This window comes from Antechinus flavipes, chromosome 6 (assembly GCF_016432865.1).
Source record: "Antechinus flavipes isolate AdamAnt ecotype Samford, QLD, Australia chromosome 6, AdamAnt_v2, whole genome shotgun sequence".
Taxonomy (NCBI): domain Eukaryota; kingdom Metazoa; phylum Chordata; class Mammalia; order Dasyuromorphia; family Dasyuridae; genus Antechinus; species Antechinus flavipes.
Genome location: NC_067403.1, coordinates 168,539,470 through 168,554,707, shown reverse-complemented (window position 1 = coordinate 168,554,707; position 15,238 = coordinate 168,539,470). Strand labels below are relative to the sequence as shown.

The window sequence follows — 15,238 nt, the reverse complement described above, 5'->3', positions numbered from 1 at the left end:
ACAAACACTTGATGAATTAATCCCATCATTCTGGGGGACAATCTGGAACTGCGTCCAAAGGATTGTAAAACTCTGGGTACTTTTTGAACCAGCAATACCAATTTTAGATGTAAAGACAATAAAGAAACATGATGATGAAACAAGAAAAGGACTATATGCATGAAAATACACAGCATTTTTTTTTTTTTATAGAACAAAGAGTTGAATATTGAATTCACTCAATATTCATGAATTTACTCATCAAATGGGGAATGGCTAAACAAGTTGTGTATAACTTTGAGGAAGTACTTACTACTATATTATAAGAAATGCTGAAGGGAGTGGTTTCATAACTTGCTAAGATCTATCTGAACTGACATAAAGGTGAGAAGAACCTGAAGATTATGGTGCACAATAATAACAATCTTGTAATGATGATTAATTATGAAGACTTGGCTGCTCTGATCAACACGATTCAAGAGAATTCCAAATGGCTCCTGATGAAAAAATATTACCTATCTCCAGAGAGTAAATTGAAGTGTAAAATTCTGTGTTTTTTTGGACATACTGCTAATATGGAAATATTTTGCATGATTTCATATGTAAAACACACATCACATTGTCTGGTTAGGGGAAAAATGGTAGACAGGGAGAAATTCTCAAATTCAAAATTTAAAAATAAAAGTATGCTAAAAAATAATTTTTAAAGGAATAAAGTTAGAGGCTAATATCATTTGATCTTTTCCAAAAAATGTTTTTTAACCCGAATTATTAAGACTATTAACATCAGAGGAATTGAATGCCTTTGGAGTTCTTCCTATACTATTTAATATTTTTTAAATCGCTGCCTTAGATAGATGGCTTTTTATCAAACTTGCTAAGGACAAAAAGCTAGTAGCATTTCTATAAGCATCTACTATGTGTCAGGAACAGTTCTAAGTGATTTGCAAATAGTATTTCCTTTGCTCTTAAAACCTTGTGAGGTAGATGCTATTATTATTCCTGTTTTAAAGTTGATGAAATTTGAACAGGTTAAGTGACTTGCCCAAGGTCATACAAGTGATGGGTGTCTTTTCAGGTCTCTGAAACACCAAGGCCAGTTCTAGACACACACACACACACACACACACACACACACACACACACACACACACACACACACACACGAGGATCTAAGAGTTGACAATACAGATTATCTATGATTTTCTGATGTTTGGTATTTATAAACTTATTGATATGCTAACAGAATTGGGCTAAATCTTAAAAGATAAGATTTATCTAGCCTAGCTAGAGGAAAGATATTCAACAAAGACAAGCATTTAATATATAGAATTGATTCAGGAGAGGGATCCACCCCTGACTAATGACCAGCCAGACTTCTAAACTTGCCAGAAGCACTGGAGCTTATTCTGCACTCAAAATACCAGGAAGAAAGGGAAGTTAACCAAGCCCTAACTCAATGGAGGAGAACCTTTTTTTCTGCAGAGGGCCATTTGGATATTTATAACATCATTTCAGGATCATAAAAAAAGATCAACTTAAATGAACTCAAGCAGTAGTAGACTGCTGTCCTCTGCAGTTGCCTGGGCATGGCCAGACTAAATGATTTCTTAGTTCCTTGAGTCAATGCTTTTCAAGAAAAAACTGCATGATGACAAGGCTATTGATCTCACAAAAAAAAAAAAAAAAAAAAAAAATTTCACTCACTCTCACACTTACTCTCTGTCTCTAAAAAAAATTTCTGAAAAAATCTGAAAATATATAAAACAAACAACATAACTTTAAAAATTAGTGAAATCTTAGAATGTATATTTAATAAAGGCACATTTCTGCAATTTAGGACATTTTCATGCCCTATCCTTATCAAGACAATTAATCAGTTCTAGGCACCTCATTTTATGAAGGTCACTGACAATCTGGAGGACAACCAGGAAGGTAAATGTTATCAAATACTCATGATTTGGGGACCAAGTGAAGGAACTGTGACTGTCCAACATGCAAATGAGAAGACTTAATCAGAACATGATGGCCACCTGCAAGGGATGCCACATAAAAGAAAAATAAATTTTCTGCTTAATTACAGAAGAAAAAAAAGTAGAACAAATAGGCGGAATATGCAAAGAGGAAAACTCCCAGTTTAAAGGAAAATATCCTAATCATCAGCACTATCCCAAACTGGAACTGACCACCCTCAGAGGAGGTAGACCTCTATCACTGGTGCTTTCCAAGCCAAAACTGGCTGAGCACTTTTCAAAATTGTTGTGGAAGGGATAACTGTTAAATGCTGTTTGGACTAAGGATATGTTCTCTTCCCCCATCAAAAGATACGTTTCTAGAGGATAAGATCTATTTCACTTTCTTGTATTTGTAATCCTGGTACTTAGGTTAGTGCCCATATTTTAATGTCTAAAACCCACCTTTTTAATTATTTTAAGTTTGTTTTTTTTTTCGAAAGAATTTAACAGAGCTTACCAAATCTGCTCCTGCCTGAAGTAATACATCTGCTACATCAGTATGTCCATTTTCACAAGCATATGTTAATGCTGTGTCTCCTGTTGCTGTTGTTGCATGTACATTTGCTCCTGAAGCAACAATAAACAATGTATTTACTTACATATAAACCCCATTTGCTTAGATGAAAATAATTTATTTAAATTTTTACAACTTTTTTTTCTAAAAATGAAATTTACTAAAAGCATATATTCTGATAGATTCTGAGAGTAGCATCATCACTTAATTTATGCTGTAAATGTACAGAAAATATATATATAGCATAAAGATGTTGCAGAATTGAGCTAGATAAGCTATTTTAAGATTTCCCCTAAATTATATTTACACACACACATTTTTAAAATGTCTACCTGCTGCTAGTAAATATTTGACTAATTCCAAATGGCCCTCTTGAGCAGCTTCCATTAAAGGGGTAGAACAGCCCAACTCGATGTCAGCTCCTGCCTTAATTAGAAAATCCGCCACTTCAAGAAAACCTCCACAGCAGGCTAATGTCAAGGCAGTTTCCTGGGTTTCTTCTGTCTGTGCATTGATATTGGCTCCTTTAATTAAAAAAAAAAATCCCAATTAATTGAAAAATATTTTTCAAGAGATTTTTTTAAATGACTGTTTTCCTTAAAAACAACAACAAAAAAAACAACTTAGTAAATGTAGATTTAAATGCTGCAAAATATTAAATGGTTGAGCATAATTATAGAAATCTCCCAACATCATGAACACATTAATAGTAAAAAAAAATATTAAATATTCTAGATAAAGAAAATAATCTTACATATATCTTATTATAAACCCTGATTAACCATTAAAAAAAAAATTAGAAATAAGTAGAAAAAATTAGAAAAATGGCACATGATCAATTATTTTTTTTTAAAATATTAGGAATCCCAAAACAGCCATACGATTACACAAATGTTTTATACAATTAATTTTCACAAAAACAACAATTCCAATTATATGAACATCTCATTTATCCATGCAAAAACACCATGAATTATTTTATTTTGAATGGATTAAACTGGAGTATTCCAAATTCCAATTCTGAAATCAGATTCAAGACACTTTAGCAAATAATACTTTACTGTTTTTTAAACAATTAAGTATAGGTAGTATTTTCAGGTGGCCAAAAATGGAAAAAAAATTTTTTTCTTCTATTTTTGAAGACACTAAATATGTTCTAACACAGCCTCTATTTCAAAAGTGAACTTTAAAAAAAAAAAAAAAAAAAAAAACAACTTACATTTAGCCATAGTGACAAAAAAAAACTATCAAAATGGAAATATTGAAAAAATACATATTTAAATCTCATTACTTTTTTTCTTTTGTTAAAACAAAGAATAATCAAAAGTATCCACTTAAAAAAAGGGGAAAGAAATGACAACAAGAATATATGATTTGAGTTTAGATCCTCTGACTCCAAATTCAAAGTTCTTCTCACCTGTATTAAGCTCCCTTTCACAGCAAGTTTCCTATGTATGTTATAAATTACTAAGTTAACTCCTATAGGAAAAAAAAAAGGCAATAGAAATCTGGCATATTCAGTCTTAAATATTCCATTAACTTCTAATTTACTTCTTTTCAATAACTTTGCTTGTTTATGAATTTATAGCTACCTTGACCCAGCAGCAAGGCCACCATCTCTTCATGCCCTTCTCTAGCTGCTTCCATAAGTGGTGTATAACCTTCATCATTGACCTCTTCCAAATTGGCTCCACGCTCAATAAGCAGCGCTGCTAATTCCACATGACCCCCACAGGCAGCTAAAGTCAGGGGGGACTCAAACGAATCAGCAGGCATATTCACTTGCGCACCACTGTCAAGTAGTAACCTGGCCACTTCAACATGGCCATCCTGAGCAGAAAAGAAGGATTACAACAAATCATTACATTTAAGTAATATGAAGACTAAAACTTCTAGGTTAAATAGTTTTCTATAATTCTGTATTTTAACCTAATTGGTACATCTTTCAAGTAACAAACAAGTAGTGATCAATTTAGGGTCACATGATTAAATATGACATTTAAGTCCACAAGTCTTATATTAAATATGTTTTTGGAACCATATTGATAAGGAAGAAGAAAAGGAGGCAGTGGACCACAGAAATCAAGATATAGTTTAAAATTAAGGCAAGAGTATAAACTGACTTGGCAGACAACAATGGAATAAACACAAAGTAGTATCTTACCAAATGCAAAATTCTGTGACAGTGACAAAACACTATGGGAATTAAAAAAATGAAATATAAAGTCTTTGTCGCACACAGCCCCTTTCTCTTTCTTTGAAGTACAACTCTACCTGTTAAATAAAATGCCTCCCTCTCAAACTGTCTGGCATTTAACTTAATAGTAGCTTCATATTTATTTTTCTATATATTGGTCTTTCCCAATTAGATTGTAACTTCATTGCAAGCAGGGATTGTTTCAGCCCTTCTATTTGTATGCCCAGTACCCTGTATAATGTGATTTAGTTGACTGAAGTATGTTTCAAATGCAAGAAAATTCCAGGATAAAATATTAACAATATAGTTGGTGAATATACTGAAAAGGAAGCAGTGGTTTACAAAGAGTGAGTATGTCTTCATCAAGAACAAGTCATGTCAAACTTTCTTGCATTGGCAAATGAAGAAGGATAATGCCCAAAGACTACATTTAAAAAAAAAAAAAAAAAAACACTTTGGATAAAGTGTCTCACACTACTTTTATGGACAAGATGATAAAATACAGACCAGGCTTTGCAAGCAATATCCAGGGATTTGTGCTTGGCCTTGAGTTGTTTTTAACAGTTTAGCAATGGCAAACGCATATATGAAATGCTCATCAAATTTGGATGTGACATAAAAGCTGGAAGAGATATTTAACAAATTGGATACAGTGTTAGGATCCAAAAAGATCTTGACAGGTGAAAGCATTGGATTGAATCAAATAAAATTAAATTCAATAGAGAAAAATGGGCCTTAAATATCAAATTTTTTGCAACATGGAAAAAGTATTTTTATGTTCTTAAAAAAAGAAGAAAATTATACTTGGATAAAAATTGAAGATGTCTATGGAGCATTCTTAAAGATAATATCCAACGAAAGATAAGAATGTATTCAAAACAAGAATTCCTGTCTCACTTTCTGGAATTCCGGTCAGAAACTATTTCTTCTCAACTCAGGTACTACAAAGCACTCTATCCAGAGTATCTAGCTCAATAAATCTTTTTGTTAACTGTTGAATGATCTCTGGATAGCTCATTACCCGAGTCAGGCCCAGTCCATAACATTTAAGTCATGAAGGAATGGGAAAAAATTATCATGTTGAAGCAAAGACTGTAATGCAGAGGAGAGGAAGCCTAGATTAGCCTCTAGGCTTCCAGTGCAGTTTTTGGTAAAGCCTCTAAATATAGTGGCTTAACTATTAACATTAAACATTCTGACCCCTTTCCATGGAAATTAGGAAGTAAACTGTAATTGCTCAGCAAGAAGAAATCATTAAGAATAAGTCTTTAAGAACAGGATTTGGGTTTTTTTGGTATTGTCATTTTGGTACTGACACTTCAAGACCCTTTTTGGGGTTTGGGCAGAAATATCAGAGTGGTTTGCTATCTCTTTCTCCAGCTTCCTTTATAAGAAAAGTGAAGCAAACAAGGATGATAAGGCCAGAAAACTAGTTGAGTGCCTGAGGCTGGATTTGAATTCAGAAAGATGAGCAAGTCTCCCCCATTCCAAGTTCAGGACTCGTTGTACTATGATGCCACCTAGAGACCCACAGGAACAATCCCTGATGGTAAACTGTCTTTTGCCGACTAGCTGTGCTATCCTTTAACAAGTCAATCCTGATAATTAAAACTCCTCCAAGTTTTATTGGGGAAGTTTTGTCACAAAACTCAATTTATCTTCAAACCAGCCAGAAAAGTTTTTTTGGAAAGTATTTCTCTTCCCATTAAAAAAAGGAAAAATAAGAAGTTTTAGCTGCTTAAAGAGATGTCTTCTTATATTGATATTGTTCATGGCCTTCATTTTAATGCTTCAAGTTAGGCCCACCAAAAGAAGAACCTACTCAGATTTAAGGGAGTCATTTATAAGTGAATGCAGAAAAAGTTGTTGAGTTTCAAATGGCTTTTGGGACATAAGGATGCAGGTGAATTTGCGGTCTCCAGTCTTGCTAACAGGTGTCAAGAGGGACCAGGATCCTCTAATACCAAAACAATGAAAATTGAGACAGATTCAATGAATTTTAAGACTGTTACCTATGTTAAATAAACTGTTTTGCTTTTTCATTTGGAATATGAGAGGACAATAAAAACTGTGATAAATTGTTTTGGTTATGATCATTTGGTGCAAGCAATAAAGGAAGGCACTCAAAAGGGCAATGCTTAAAATACTCCAAAAGCTCAAAGACCTTTGTAGAATCACAGCTATGGAAAATGTACTAATGAATAACCCAGCTAATTTTCTGAAAACAGGGATACTGAATCCAAGATTTCTCGAGAACTAAAAATGGCAACTCTCTGGGACTTCCAAAATGAAGCCCTGGGATAATTTGGACTCCACCAATATGAACTCCCCCAATTCTAGTAAAAATGACAATCACTTGCAAATATATTGTCCCTCAAACCTGGCTATACTTTATTTTATTTTTATATTTTCTTTTGTATTTTTCCCAAAAGATGATTATCCTAAACTAGACATTCCTAGTCTCAGTGTTAACTATTTGCAATAACAATGTCAAACGTTTAGAAGGGCTCATTCAAACACTAAATGAAGGGATATTCAGATGAAGATGGGGAAGGGCTGAAAGGGCCAAAATAGGTCCCCACAAAGGCCCAGCAGAGCTAGGCCCACAGCAGTCCCTTGCTTGATAGTAATTTGTTCTCTCTAAATTACATCTAGCAGTGGTCTTTTTTAGGAAAGTTTGGAAGACAAAGGGATGGACCTGTTGGGAGATGATGGGCTTGCTGACAATAACTAAGTGAAAATATCTACACAACCTCACCACAAAAAGGGGATAATCTCACAGAGGACTTTAATAGAGCAATGTTTTTGGTGTCCCTTCCATCCCCATCATGAGGCTCCCAGAGAAAAGTGGGTCCTAGCTAATGAGCAAAGGAACCTTTCCACCATCCATGATAAAGAAGGATGACTTTTCTTGCCATTCCTGGTCATGAGTACCTGTTTATATCACAAGAACAAATCACTGTCAATTAGAGAGATTTGGATTATCCATGATGAGGACCTGACAATTTTTTTCTTGAAGATGTGCTCCCCTTCCAAAAAAAGGAAATAAGCCTTGGAATCCTGGTATACCTTTCCATATATTTATTCAATCATTTAGGGGACTACTGTTACATTGTGTGTTATGTTGTTTAATATATTTCTATTTTAGCTTTTTTGAAACCTTTAGATCAATTTGAGCAGTTGCATCCCTAAACTCTAGCAAGCAGTGGAAGGAACTCTTTAAGACCTTAAGGACTTTCCCCAAAAGGGATATTACATGATTCAAACAATACCAAGACAGCATGATTCACCTGTAAGTGAGGTTGCCTAAAAACACGTTTTTGATTAGTTTAGGGGTCAAAGACTCCTGTAACATGTTGATGGCACGTTCTGATAATTGGTTAGTAGACTACATGAGCAACTGAGTTAAAAGAGTTCTGTTCAGTTGAAATACTTGATGTATTTGCAATGTTTGTCCTCAATCCTTGTTGAGTATCCTCCTTCTGTTACTTGGTAAGTTATTAAGTGTCAACTGTATGCCAGGCACTGTGCCAGTTTTGCGGCATAGGAAGGCAAAAAGAAAAACAGAGCTCAGCTCTCAATGAAAACTCTAAAGGGGGACACAGGAAACAAATACAAACTACATACATGATAACTTTTGTGTTATCATGAAACAAAATCAGAAACAAAAAAAAGGCCCCAGAACTGAGAGATTGGGGAAGGAAGGCTTCCTGTAGAAGGTAGGATTTTAGTTGGTACTTAAAGGATTTTGTGAATCTAAAAGAGGAATGGAAGCTAATAGAAGTTTCTGAGTGAGAGAGTTGTGTGTCTGAGAACGGTGGGAAATACATGTGTGAGCAGAAGAAAGATCCAGAGACAGACATGGACTGATCTATTCTTTTAAAGTTACTTTGATGGCAAAATGGAGAACAGAATAGATCTGAGAAAAATCAAGAAGCCAAAAAGCCAATACAGATTATCACTAAAGCGAGTAAGCAAAACAAAAATTATCAATGCAACCTTTTGATGACCATGTTTTAATTTATGACTATATTCCTAGTCCAGTGTTTTGAGACTTTGGATGGACTAAATAAAAAAAGCTGAAAATTTACTTCACTCCCTCCCTTCTTTACCTATGTCATAACAGAATAACATTTTGGTTTGTTTTGCTAACTTGCTTTTTTTTCAACTCTTTCTTTCCTATCTATTGTTATAAAAGATTATGGAGTATAATAAAAGTTGTCAATAACTTTCTAAAAATTAAATGAATTGGGAAGCCAAAATAGAAACAGCTACTGCAAAAGAATACTAAATTTTGATATGATCATAATATATACAAGATATTCAAAAGAATTCTAATACCATTTTAAGTGAGCAAAAAAGAATATAAGGATGGGGTAATTCACACACAAAAGGAAGGAGAGAAGAAAGGGCTGTGCTCATATGGACTTGAAAGATGCCTTAGTGACAATAAAGATAACAGAATTCTAGGGATTTAAAGTAGTCTAAAAAAAAAAAAAAAACCTACAGATTATCTGGAAAAGAAATACCCAGTTAAACTTCAAGTATAAAGAACACTGGGAAATGAATATAAACTGCTTGCATTTTTGTTTTTCTTCCTGGGTTATTTATACCTTCTGAATCCAATTCTCCCTGTGCAACAAGAGAACTGTTCGGTTCTGCACACATATATTGTATCTAGGATATACAGTAACTTATTTAACATGTAAAGGACTGCTTGCCACCTGAGGGAGGGGGTGGAGGGAGAGAGGGGAAAAATCGGAACAGAAGTGAGTGCAAGGGATAATGCTGTAAAAAATTACCCTGGCGTGGGTTCTGTCAATAAAAAGTTATCAATCAATCAAATAAATAAATAAACAGATAAATAAATAAATAAATAAGCTTCAAGTATAGATGGCATGAAGTACCTCTTCCAGATAGTGACAGGGCCAACAAAAATAGATGGCCTCTAAAAAACTCTTCAGATAATCTTTGTGAATGGGCAGAACACCATAGGAAATATTCTGAAAATATTCAAACAATTCAATTTTAAAAGGACTCCGTGGCTTGATGGTACTGTTGGTAAAAATAAAAACTGATTCAATTGTTCTAGGGAGTAATTTGGAATTTTACTAATGAAGTGACTAAAATGACATCCTTTTACAGAGATTTCACTGCTAGGCATATACCAAGCCTCTCTTCCCCCAATAGAAAGACTTACACATCAACATTTTTATAGTATCACCTTTAATGACTAGAAACTAAACATATCTTTGACAATTAAAAAACACTTAAAAAACTGTGGTACATGAATGTAATAAATGAATACAGGTTAATATAGGAAGACAAACTAACAGATGCAAAGCAAATAGAAACAGGGAAATACTGTTCACAACAAATGAAAAAGTAATAAATGAATACTGTGGGAGAAAAACTAAATGCTGTGAAATTTTAATGAACATTATAAATTATTAAATTATAATGAATTTCTGAAATAAAGAGAAAAAAGATACTTCCTCAACTTTTTTAGAGACAAGAGACCATGGGTATAGAACACTGCATATAGTATATACTATTCAGTTTTGCTTATCAGTTTTCTTTTTCTTTTTGCTGGGGAGTTGGGGTTAAATGACTTACTCAGTCACAAATCGAAAAACTATAACACCAACTGGTCCAGTCACTTGTTCCTTTTTGTCTGAGGTTAGATTTAAACTTAGTTGCTACCAGGGCTGATGCTCTATCCACTGTGCCATCTAGCTGCCCTAATTACTTATTGGTTTTTGATATTATTGTTATTCTTTGGTTTAAGACAGCTTTCTGAAAAAGGGGGTAGGAATGGTTACATTGGAAAATGTGAAGCATACAAAAACAAAAGATATTAAAAACATTCTTCCAAGTTTAAAAAAAGAAAGACGCTGACAGTGAACTACCACAGAATTCACCGGTGGAAGGATCTTAAGAGGATTTTTCAATGCAGTTTGCTCATTTTATTCATAAGCAAAATGACACCCAAAAAGGAACAAGTGACTGGACCAGTTGGTGTTATAAATTAGCTGGATCTCTTAATTCCAAATTCAACTCTCTTTGCACTCTACAGGTCTACCCCTCAGCATTCCATACCATGAAAAAGATTAAACAACTTTATCAAGAAGGGAAATAAAGAAATAAAACATTTTAACCTTTTATTAAGCTGTGTCACTGTCTGGAAGAACAAGTACAATTTTGGTTGCTAGTACTTCTTGTAAGATACAAGACCAGTGAAGAGATAAAGTGGGGAACACTAAAACGATCACAAGACTGGCCAGTTTTATAAGAAAAAAGTACGAAACATCATAATTTTCCATCTGGAAAAGGGGTTTGGGGAGGGGGCAGATGGGGGCAAGAGGAAAAGAAAAAAGGGGAAAGAACAGGAATAAAAAAATGTTTAAAATCCTATGAATATTCTTAAAACATGCTCTATCAACAGGCTCAAAGAACATTCTTACAAAATTTCCCTTCTACTTGCATGAAGGTTCATATCTCCTGAAACCTGAAAAAAAAAATCTTCACTTGGTCATCCCCATTCAAGTTACCATCCTATATTTCTCCTCTCCAAGATGATGAGCAGCAGCAGCAGCAATTAACAGCTAGTGTTTAATATGTGTCACTTAGCAGCCATCTGTCATCTGACCTGCACTTTCTCCAAAGCTTCCACTGGGGTCCATTCCCATTCTCCACTCCTCTGGACCACCAACAATCTCTTCACTGCTACATCCAATAGCTTCTCAGACTTTATTCTTGGTCTTTTTGTTGCTCTCTCTCCCTCTTCAATACTCTTTGCTCCTGAGACAATATACTCTTCGGTTCTCCTTTCCTCTATATTAACTGGTCCGTTTAGTCAGTCTCTTTGGCTACCTTATCATGCATCTTCATTGCCTAAAGTGTAATCATAATTTCTCAAAGTTCAGTTCTGAAACCTATTTACTTGTTACTCTATACCCTCGAAAAGTATTCATTAGTTCCTTGTGGCATGATTCCCAAATCTATAAATTTAGCCCTAAGTTCTCTTCTAAACTCAAGTTTTCCAAGAACAACTTTCTACTGGACATCATAACCTCAATATATTTAGTGTTGAACTCAACATTCCTTCAAAAATTACCTTCTGTTAAGCATTAACACCATCCTCTTCAATCTTGATATATATATATATACACACACACACACATATATATATATAATCTTAAGAATCACACTTGGACCTTTTCTCTTTCTAATTCCTCAAAGTCAATAATAAACATTAAAACACCTATTATGTACAAGGAATTGTGCTGAGAAGCAAATGACAGTCCCCTGCCCTGAAGGAATTTTCCAATATGCAAACTAATATATACACAAAACAACTTATAGGGAGGATAAATTGGCAATAAGGAATTGAATAAATTTATATGTGTATGTTAGTATACAAAAAACCATAAACAAGACAAGACAAAAATAAGTTGAAATTGCAATTAACATTTTCAAAGAAGAAAAAATCCTGTCCCATTCCAAGGATAGTGAAAATTAAAACTCATTTCATTCAAATATGGCATATTTGCTACATGGAATTTCTACTGAGATTGACGGGTTCCACCTACAATAAGGACTTGCCAATAATGTCTCCCTGGAAATGGACATATCCTTCTAAGAAACTAATTATAAAATAAGTCTATACAGATATCTCTGCTATCTACAGAATGTCATATTGACTTCTGGAAGAGACTCAAAATCAAACAAATATTCCTGCCCTTATGTACTTTATATTCTATTAGGGGATATTATATAAGAGCAAATAACTATAACTTACAATGCAATGCATTTGAATACTTGGAAAAACAAAAGTGAGATGCTGAGTTCTGTTGGGAGATAATTAATAAAAAGGAAGAATCTAAAGTAGCTATATGGAAAAGATGGCATTTTGGAGCTTTTACAGAACAGGTAGGCATTCAACAAGACAAAGGGCAGAATAAAGGATATTCCAGGTGAGGAGAATAAGCCTAGGTAAAGAAATTATGGGATGTGTTTAGGGAGGAGTAGCCAGTTGGCTACAATATAAAGAATGCCATTAAGTTAAGGCTGGAAAGACAAGGTAGCATTAAGTTGTAGAGGACATGAAATGAACATCTAGTGGCCCACATCAATCAACGTCCCTAGTGCTGTGGATGCAGGCCTTATCAAGGAGCAATTATCATAGTAACAAAGTGATCGTGTTGTGCCTCCAAAGGGGCCCTAGAAGGAGGAATTCCTTTCCTTGGCTTCTCACAATTTCTATGTACAGAAAGTATACAGGAAGTAGTTAAGACCTGAGTCAGTATTACTTGATATACCAGTTCATTGGTGGACTAGAATAAAAAATAGACAAGTTATTTTGCTTATGGATTCTTGTTTAAAATGCAACATTCTAAGATCCAGCACCTACTAAGAGAGAAATAGGTCTGCAGTCAAAAACCAGGTACCACAAAGACCTTCTATATATGGAAGATGCTGATCATAAGACAGAAAAGAAATCCAAAACATGAAGGAAAAAATGGCCAAATTCTTTGTAGTCTAAAACAGTTAAGATTCTCAAGATCCTTCCACAAAAGATTTTGATATTATAGCCCAATTTAAACTATGCTTTCCTAAACTTTCCTAGTTTTAATTCTATTCTACAAGTCAAGTTAAAGACAAGGTTTCTTTAGCTAGAGGCAAACTGTACTGAGGTCATATTGGAAATCTCCAGACTATCTGGATTAGCCATAAGCAAAAATACTATGAGAAAATTAACAATAGTTTTATGGAATTCATGCACAGCAAAGACATTCAGTATATTCAATGACTACCTCATCAAAAACAATGTGTATCATGTTTCACCAGTCTTACCATGCAGGCTTCCATTAAGGCAGTATGCATTTCATCTGTTTTATGCTCTTGATCTGCACCAGCTTCCAGCAGAAACCTCACCATTTCTAAATGACCTAAATCAAAAGTAAACCAGATTACTTAAAAAAATTCCATCACTCCTAAATTGAACAAATACAGTAAAAAGAATAGTTATCATTAAATTTATTTCAGCAGTTCAGTTTAACATAGATCCAGAATTATTAGATCAGCAAAGTCAGGAGGAGGCAAATAATTTATAAGAGACCAAACTTCTACTTTCTACAACACTATTTATCCTTCTGGTTTTGAAGTTCAAACCACAATAGATTTTCTTTGTAATATTGTCCCTTTCCTAGCAACTTTTCTTTATCAGTGCTAGAAATGCTGTCATTTCAATGCAACAACTCATCTGAAATCCCAAATAACCAGCATATAAATGAACTTTTGGAGCACATTCCATTTCTAAGTTAAATAACAAATTATTTTGAAACAATAACTATTAATTTCCAGGACAAAAGTGTCAAACCCATTAATGTTAATAAATCTAATATATTCATCACAGGAAACAATATGTAAAAAGGCATATAATTCCTTCATTCATCTGACAATTCATCTGATATATGCACCACAGCTTCAGATGAATCAATTTTCCACATTACTTAACAAACATAGCATTGTAGCAGTGTCTGGCACAAAATAAGTGCTTAATACTTAACTGAGATAATTATACTGTGTTGTAGAAGTTGTGGATGTAAATAAGAAGCAAAAATACACGAAATACAAGGGATAATCTTTGCTTTTTTAAATTAAAAGAATCCCTTGTCAAGCTTGCTTTTTAGCCACTTCATTTTTGTACCTATTAAAAGCAAACAGTTTTATTACGTGCATGCAATGCAGCATAAAATTGCTAATTTTCTATAAAATTATTAAATCAAAAGCAATCTCTTTTCTTAAACTCATGTCCTAACTCCTCAAAAAGTTTCTATTTAATACTGAGTGTTTTTGCTCCTGATCTTAGTCTTGAAAATTACAGTCCAAAATGTTCTCAGTGTATAACCAATATAATGGACTACTACTGACACATCTTTTCCAGCTTCAAATCATTCAGTCACGATTGCTTAGTTCCTTCACCATTTCAAGAATTATTCCAGAGTTAGAAATTATCTAAACATAAGGTCTACCCACTACTCATTCTCCAGCAAGTGCTATAACAGAAACTGGCAAGCATTGTCATAAACAGATTAAAGACAATTAATGAAATGAGATCTTTGGCAAAGTCACAAAATTACTGAACAACTAAATTTGACCAGCTACAACTAGTTTCAAAACATGTCTTAGTTAATCTAAAATTTATCAAAAATCTATATGCCTTAGTTCTACTATATTTGGCTCTAAAAATCTTTCGTATTTTCCATACATAATTGTCCTCCCGATAAGATCATAGTAACTTGTGTTTTTGCCTGCCCTTTCAACAGAGGAGATTCAGTATGGATTCTACAGTAAAGTAAGCCTAACCTCATTTGCAGCTTTTCCCAATAATATCAAATATTTATTTTATTCTATTCTAATTTGTTTCTACTATGCAGTCAATGATAATTCTCACCTTCTCACACCCACTTTATTAACCCCAATGTTATTTGGGGCATGATTTGAGGAATTCTAGGAGCGTCTATTAAA

At 33.9% G+C, this 15,238-nt stretch overlaps 1 protein-coding gene across 3 annotated transcripts in view; it reads right to left on the bottom strand.

Annotated features, from left to right (window-relative positions):
- ANKRD17 (ankyrin repeat domain 17) overlaps positions 1 to 15,238 on the bottom strand; it is a 140,655-nt gene that overhangs the window by 62,448 nt on the left and 62,969 nt on the right. For all 3 annotated transcript variants that reach the window (XM_051965349.1, XM_051965350.1, XM_051965348.1), the window contains 4 exons: positions 13,562 to 13,656; positions 4,101 to 4,338; positions 2,841 to 3,032; positions 2,452 to 2,561 (listed from right to left, as the gene is read on the bottom strand). In XM_051965349.1, the coding sequence (XP_051821309.1) occupies positions 2,452 to 2,561; positions 2,841 to 3,032; positions 4,101 to 4,338; positions 13,562 to 13,656 (635 nt within the window). The remainder of the gene's footprint in view (positions 1 to 2,451; positions 2,562 to 2,840; positions 3,033 to 4,100; positions 4,339 to 13,561; positions 13,657 to 15,238) is intronic.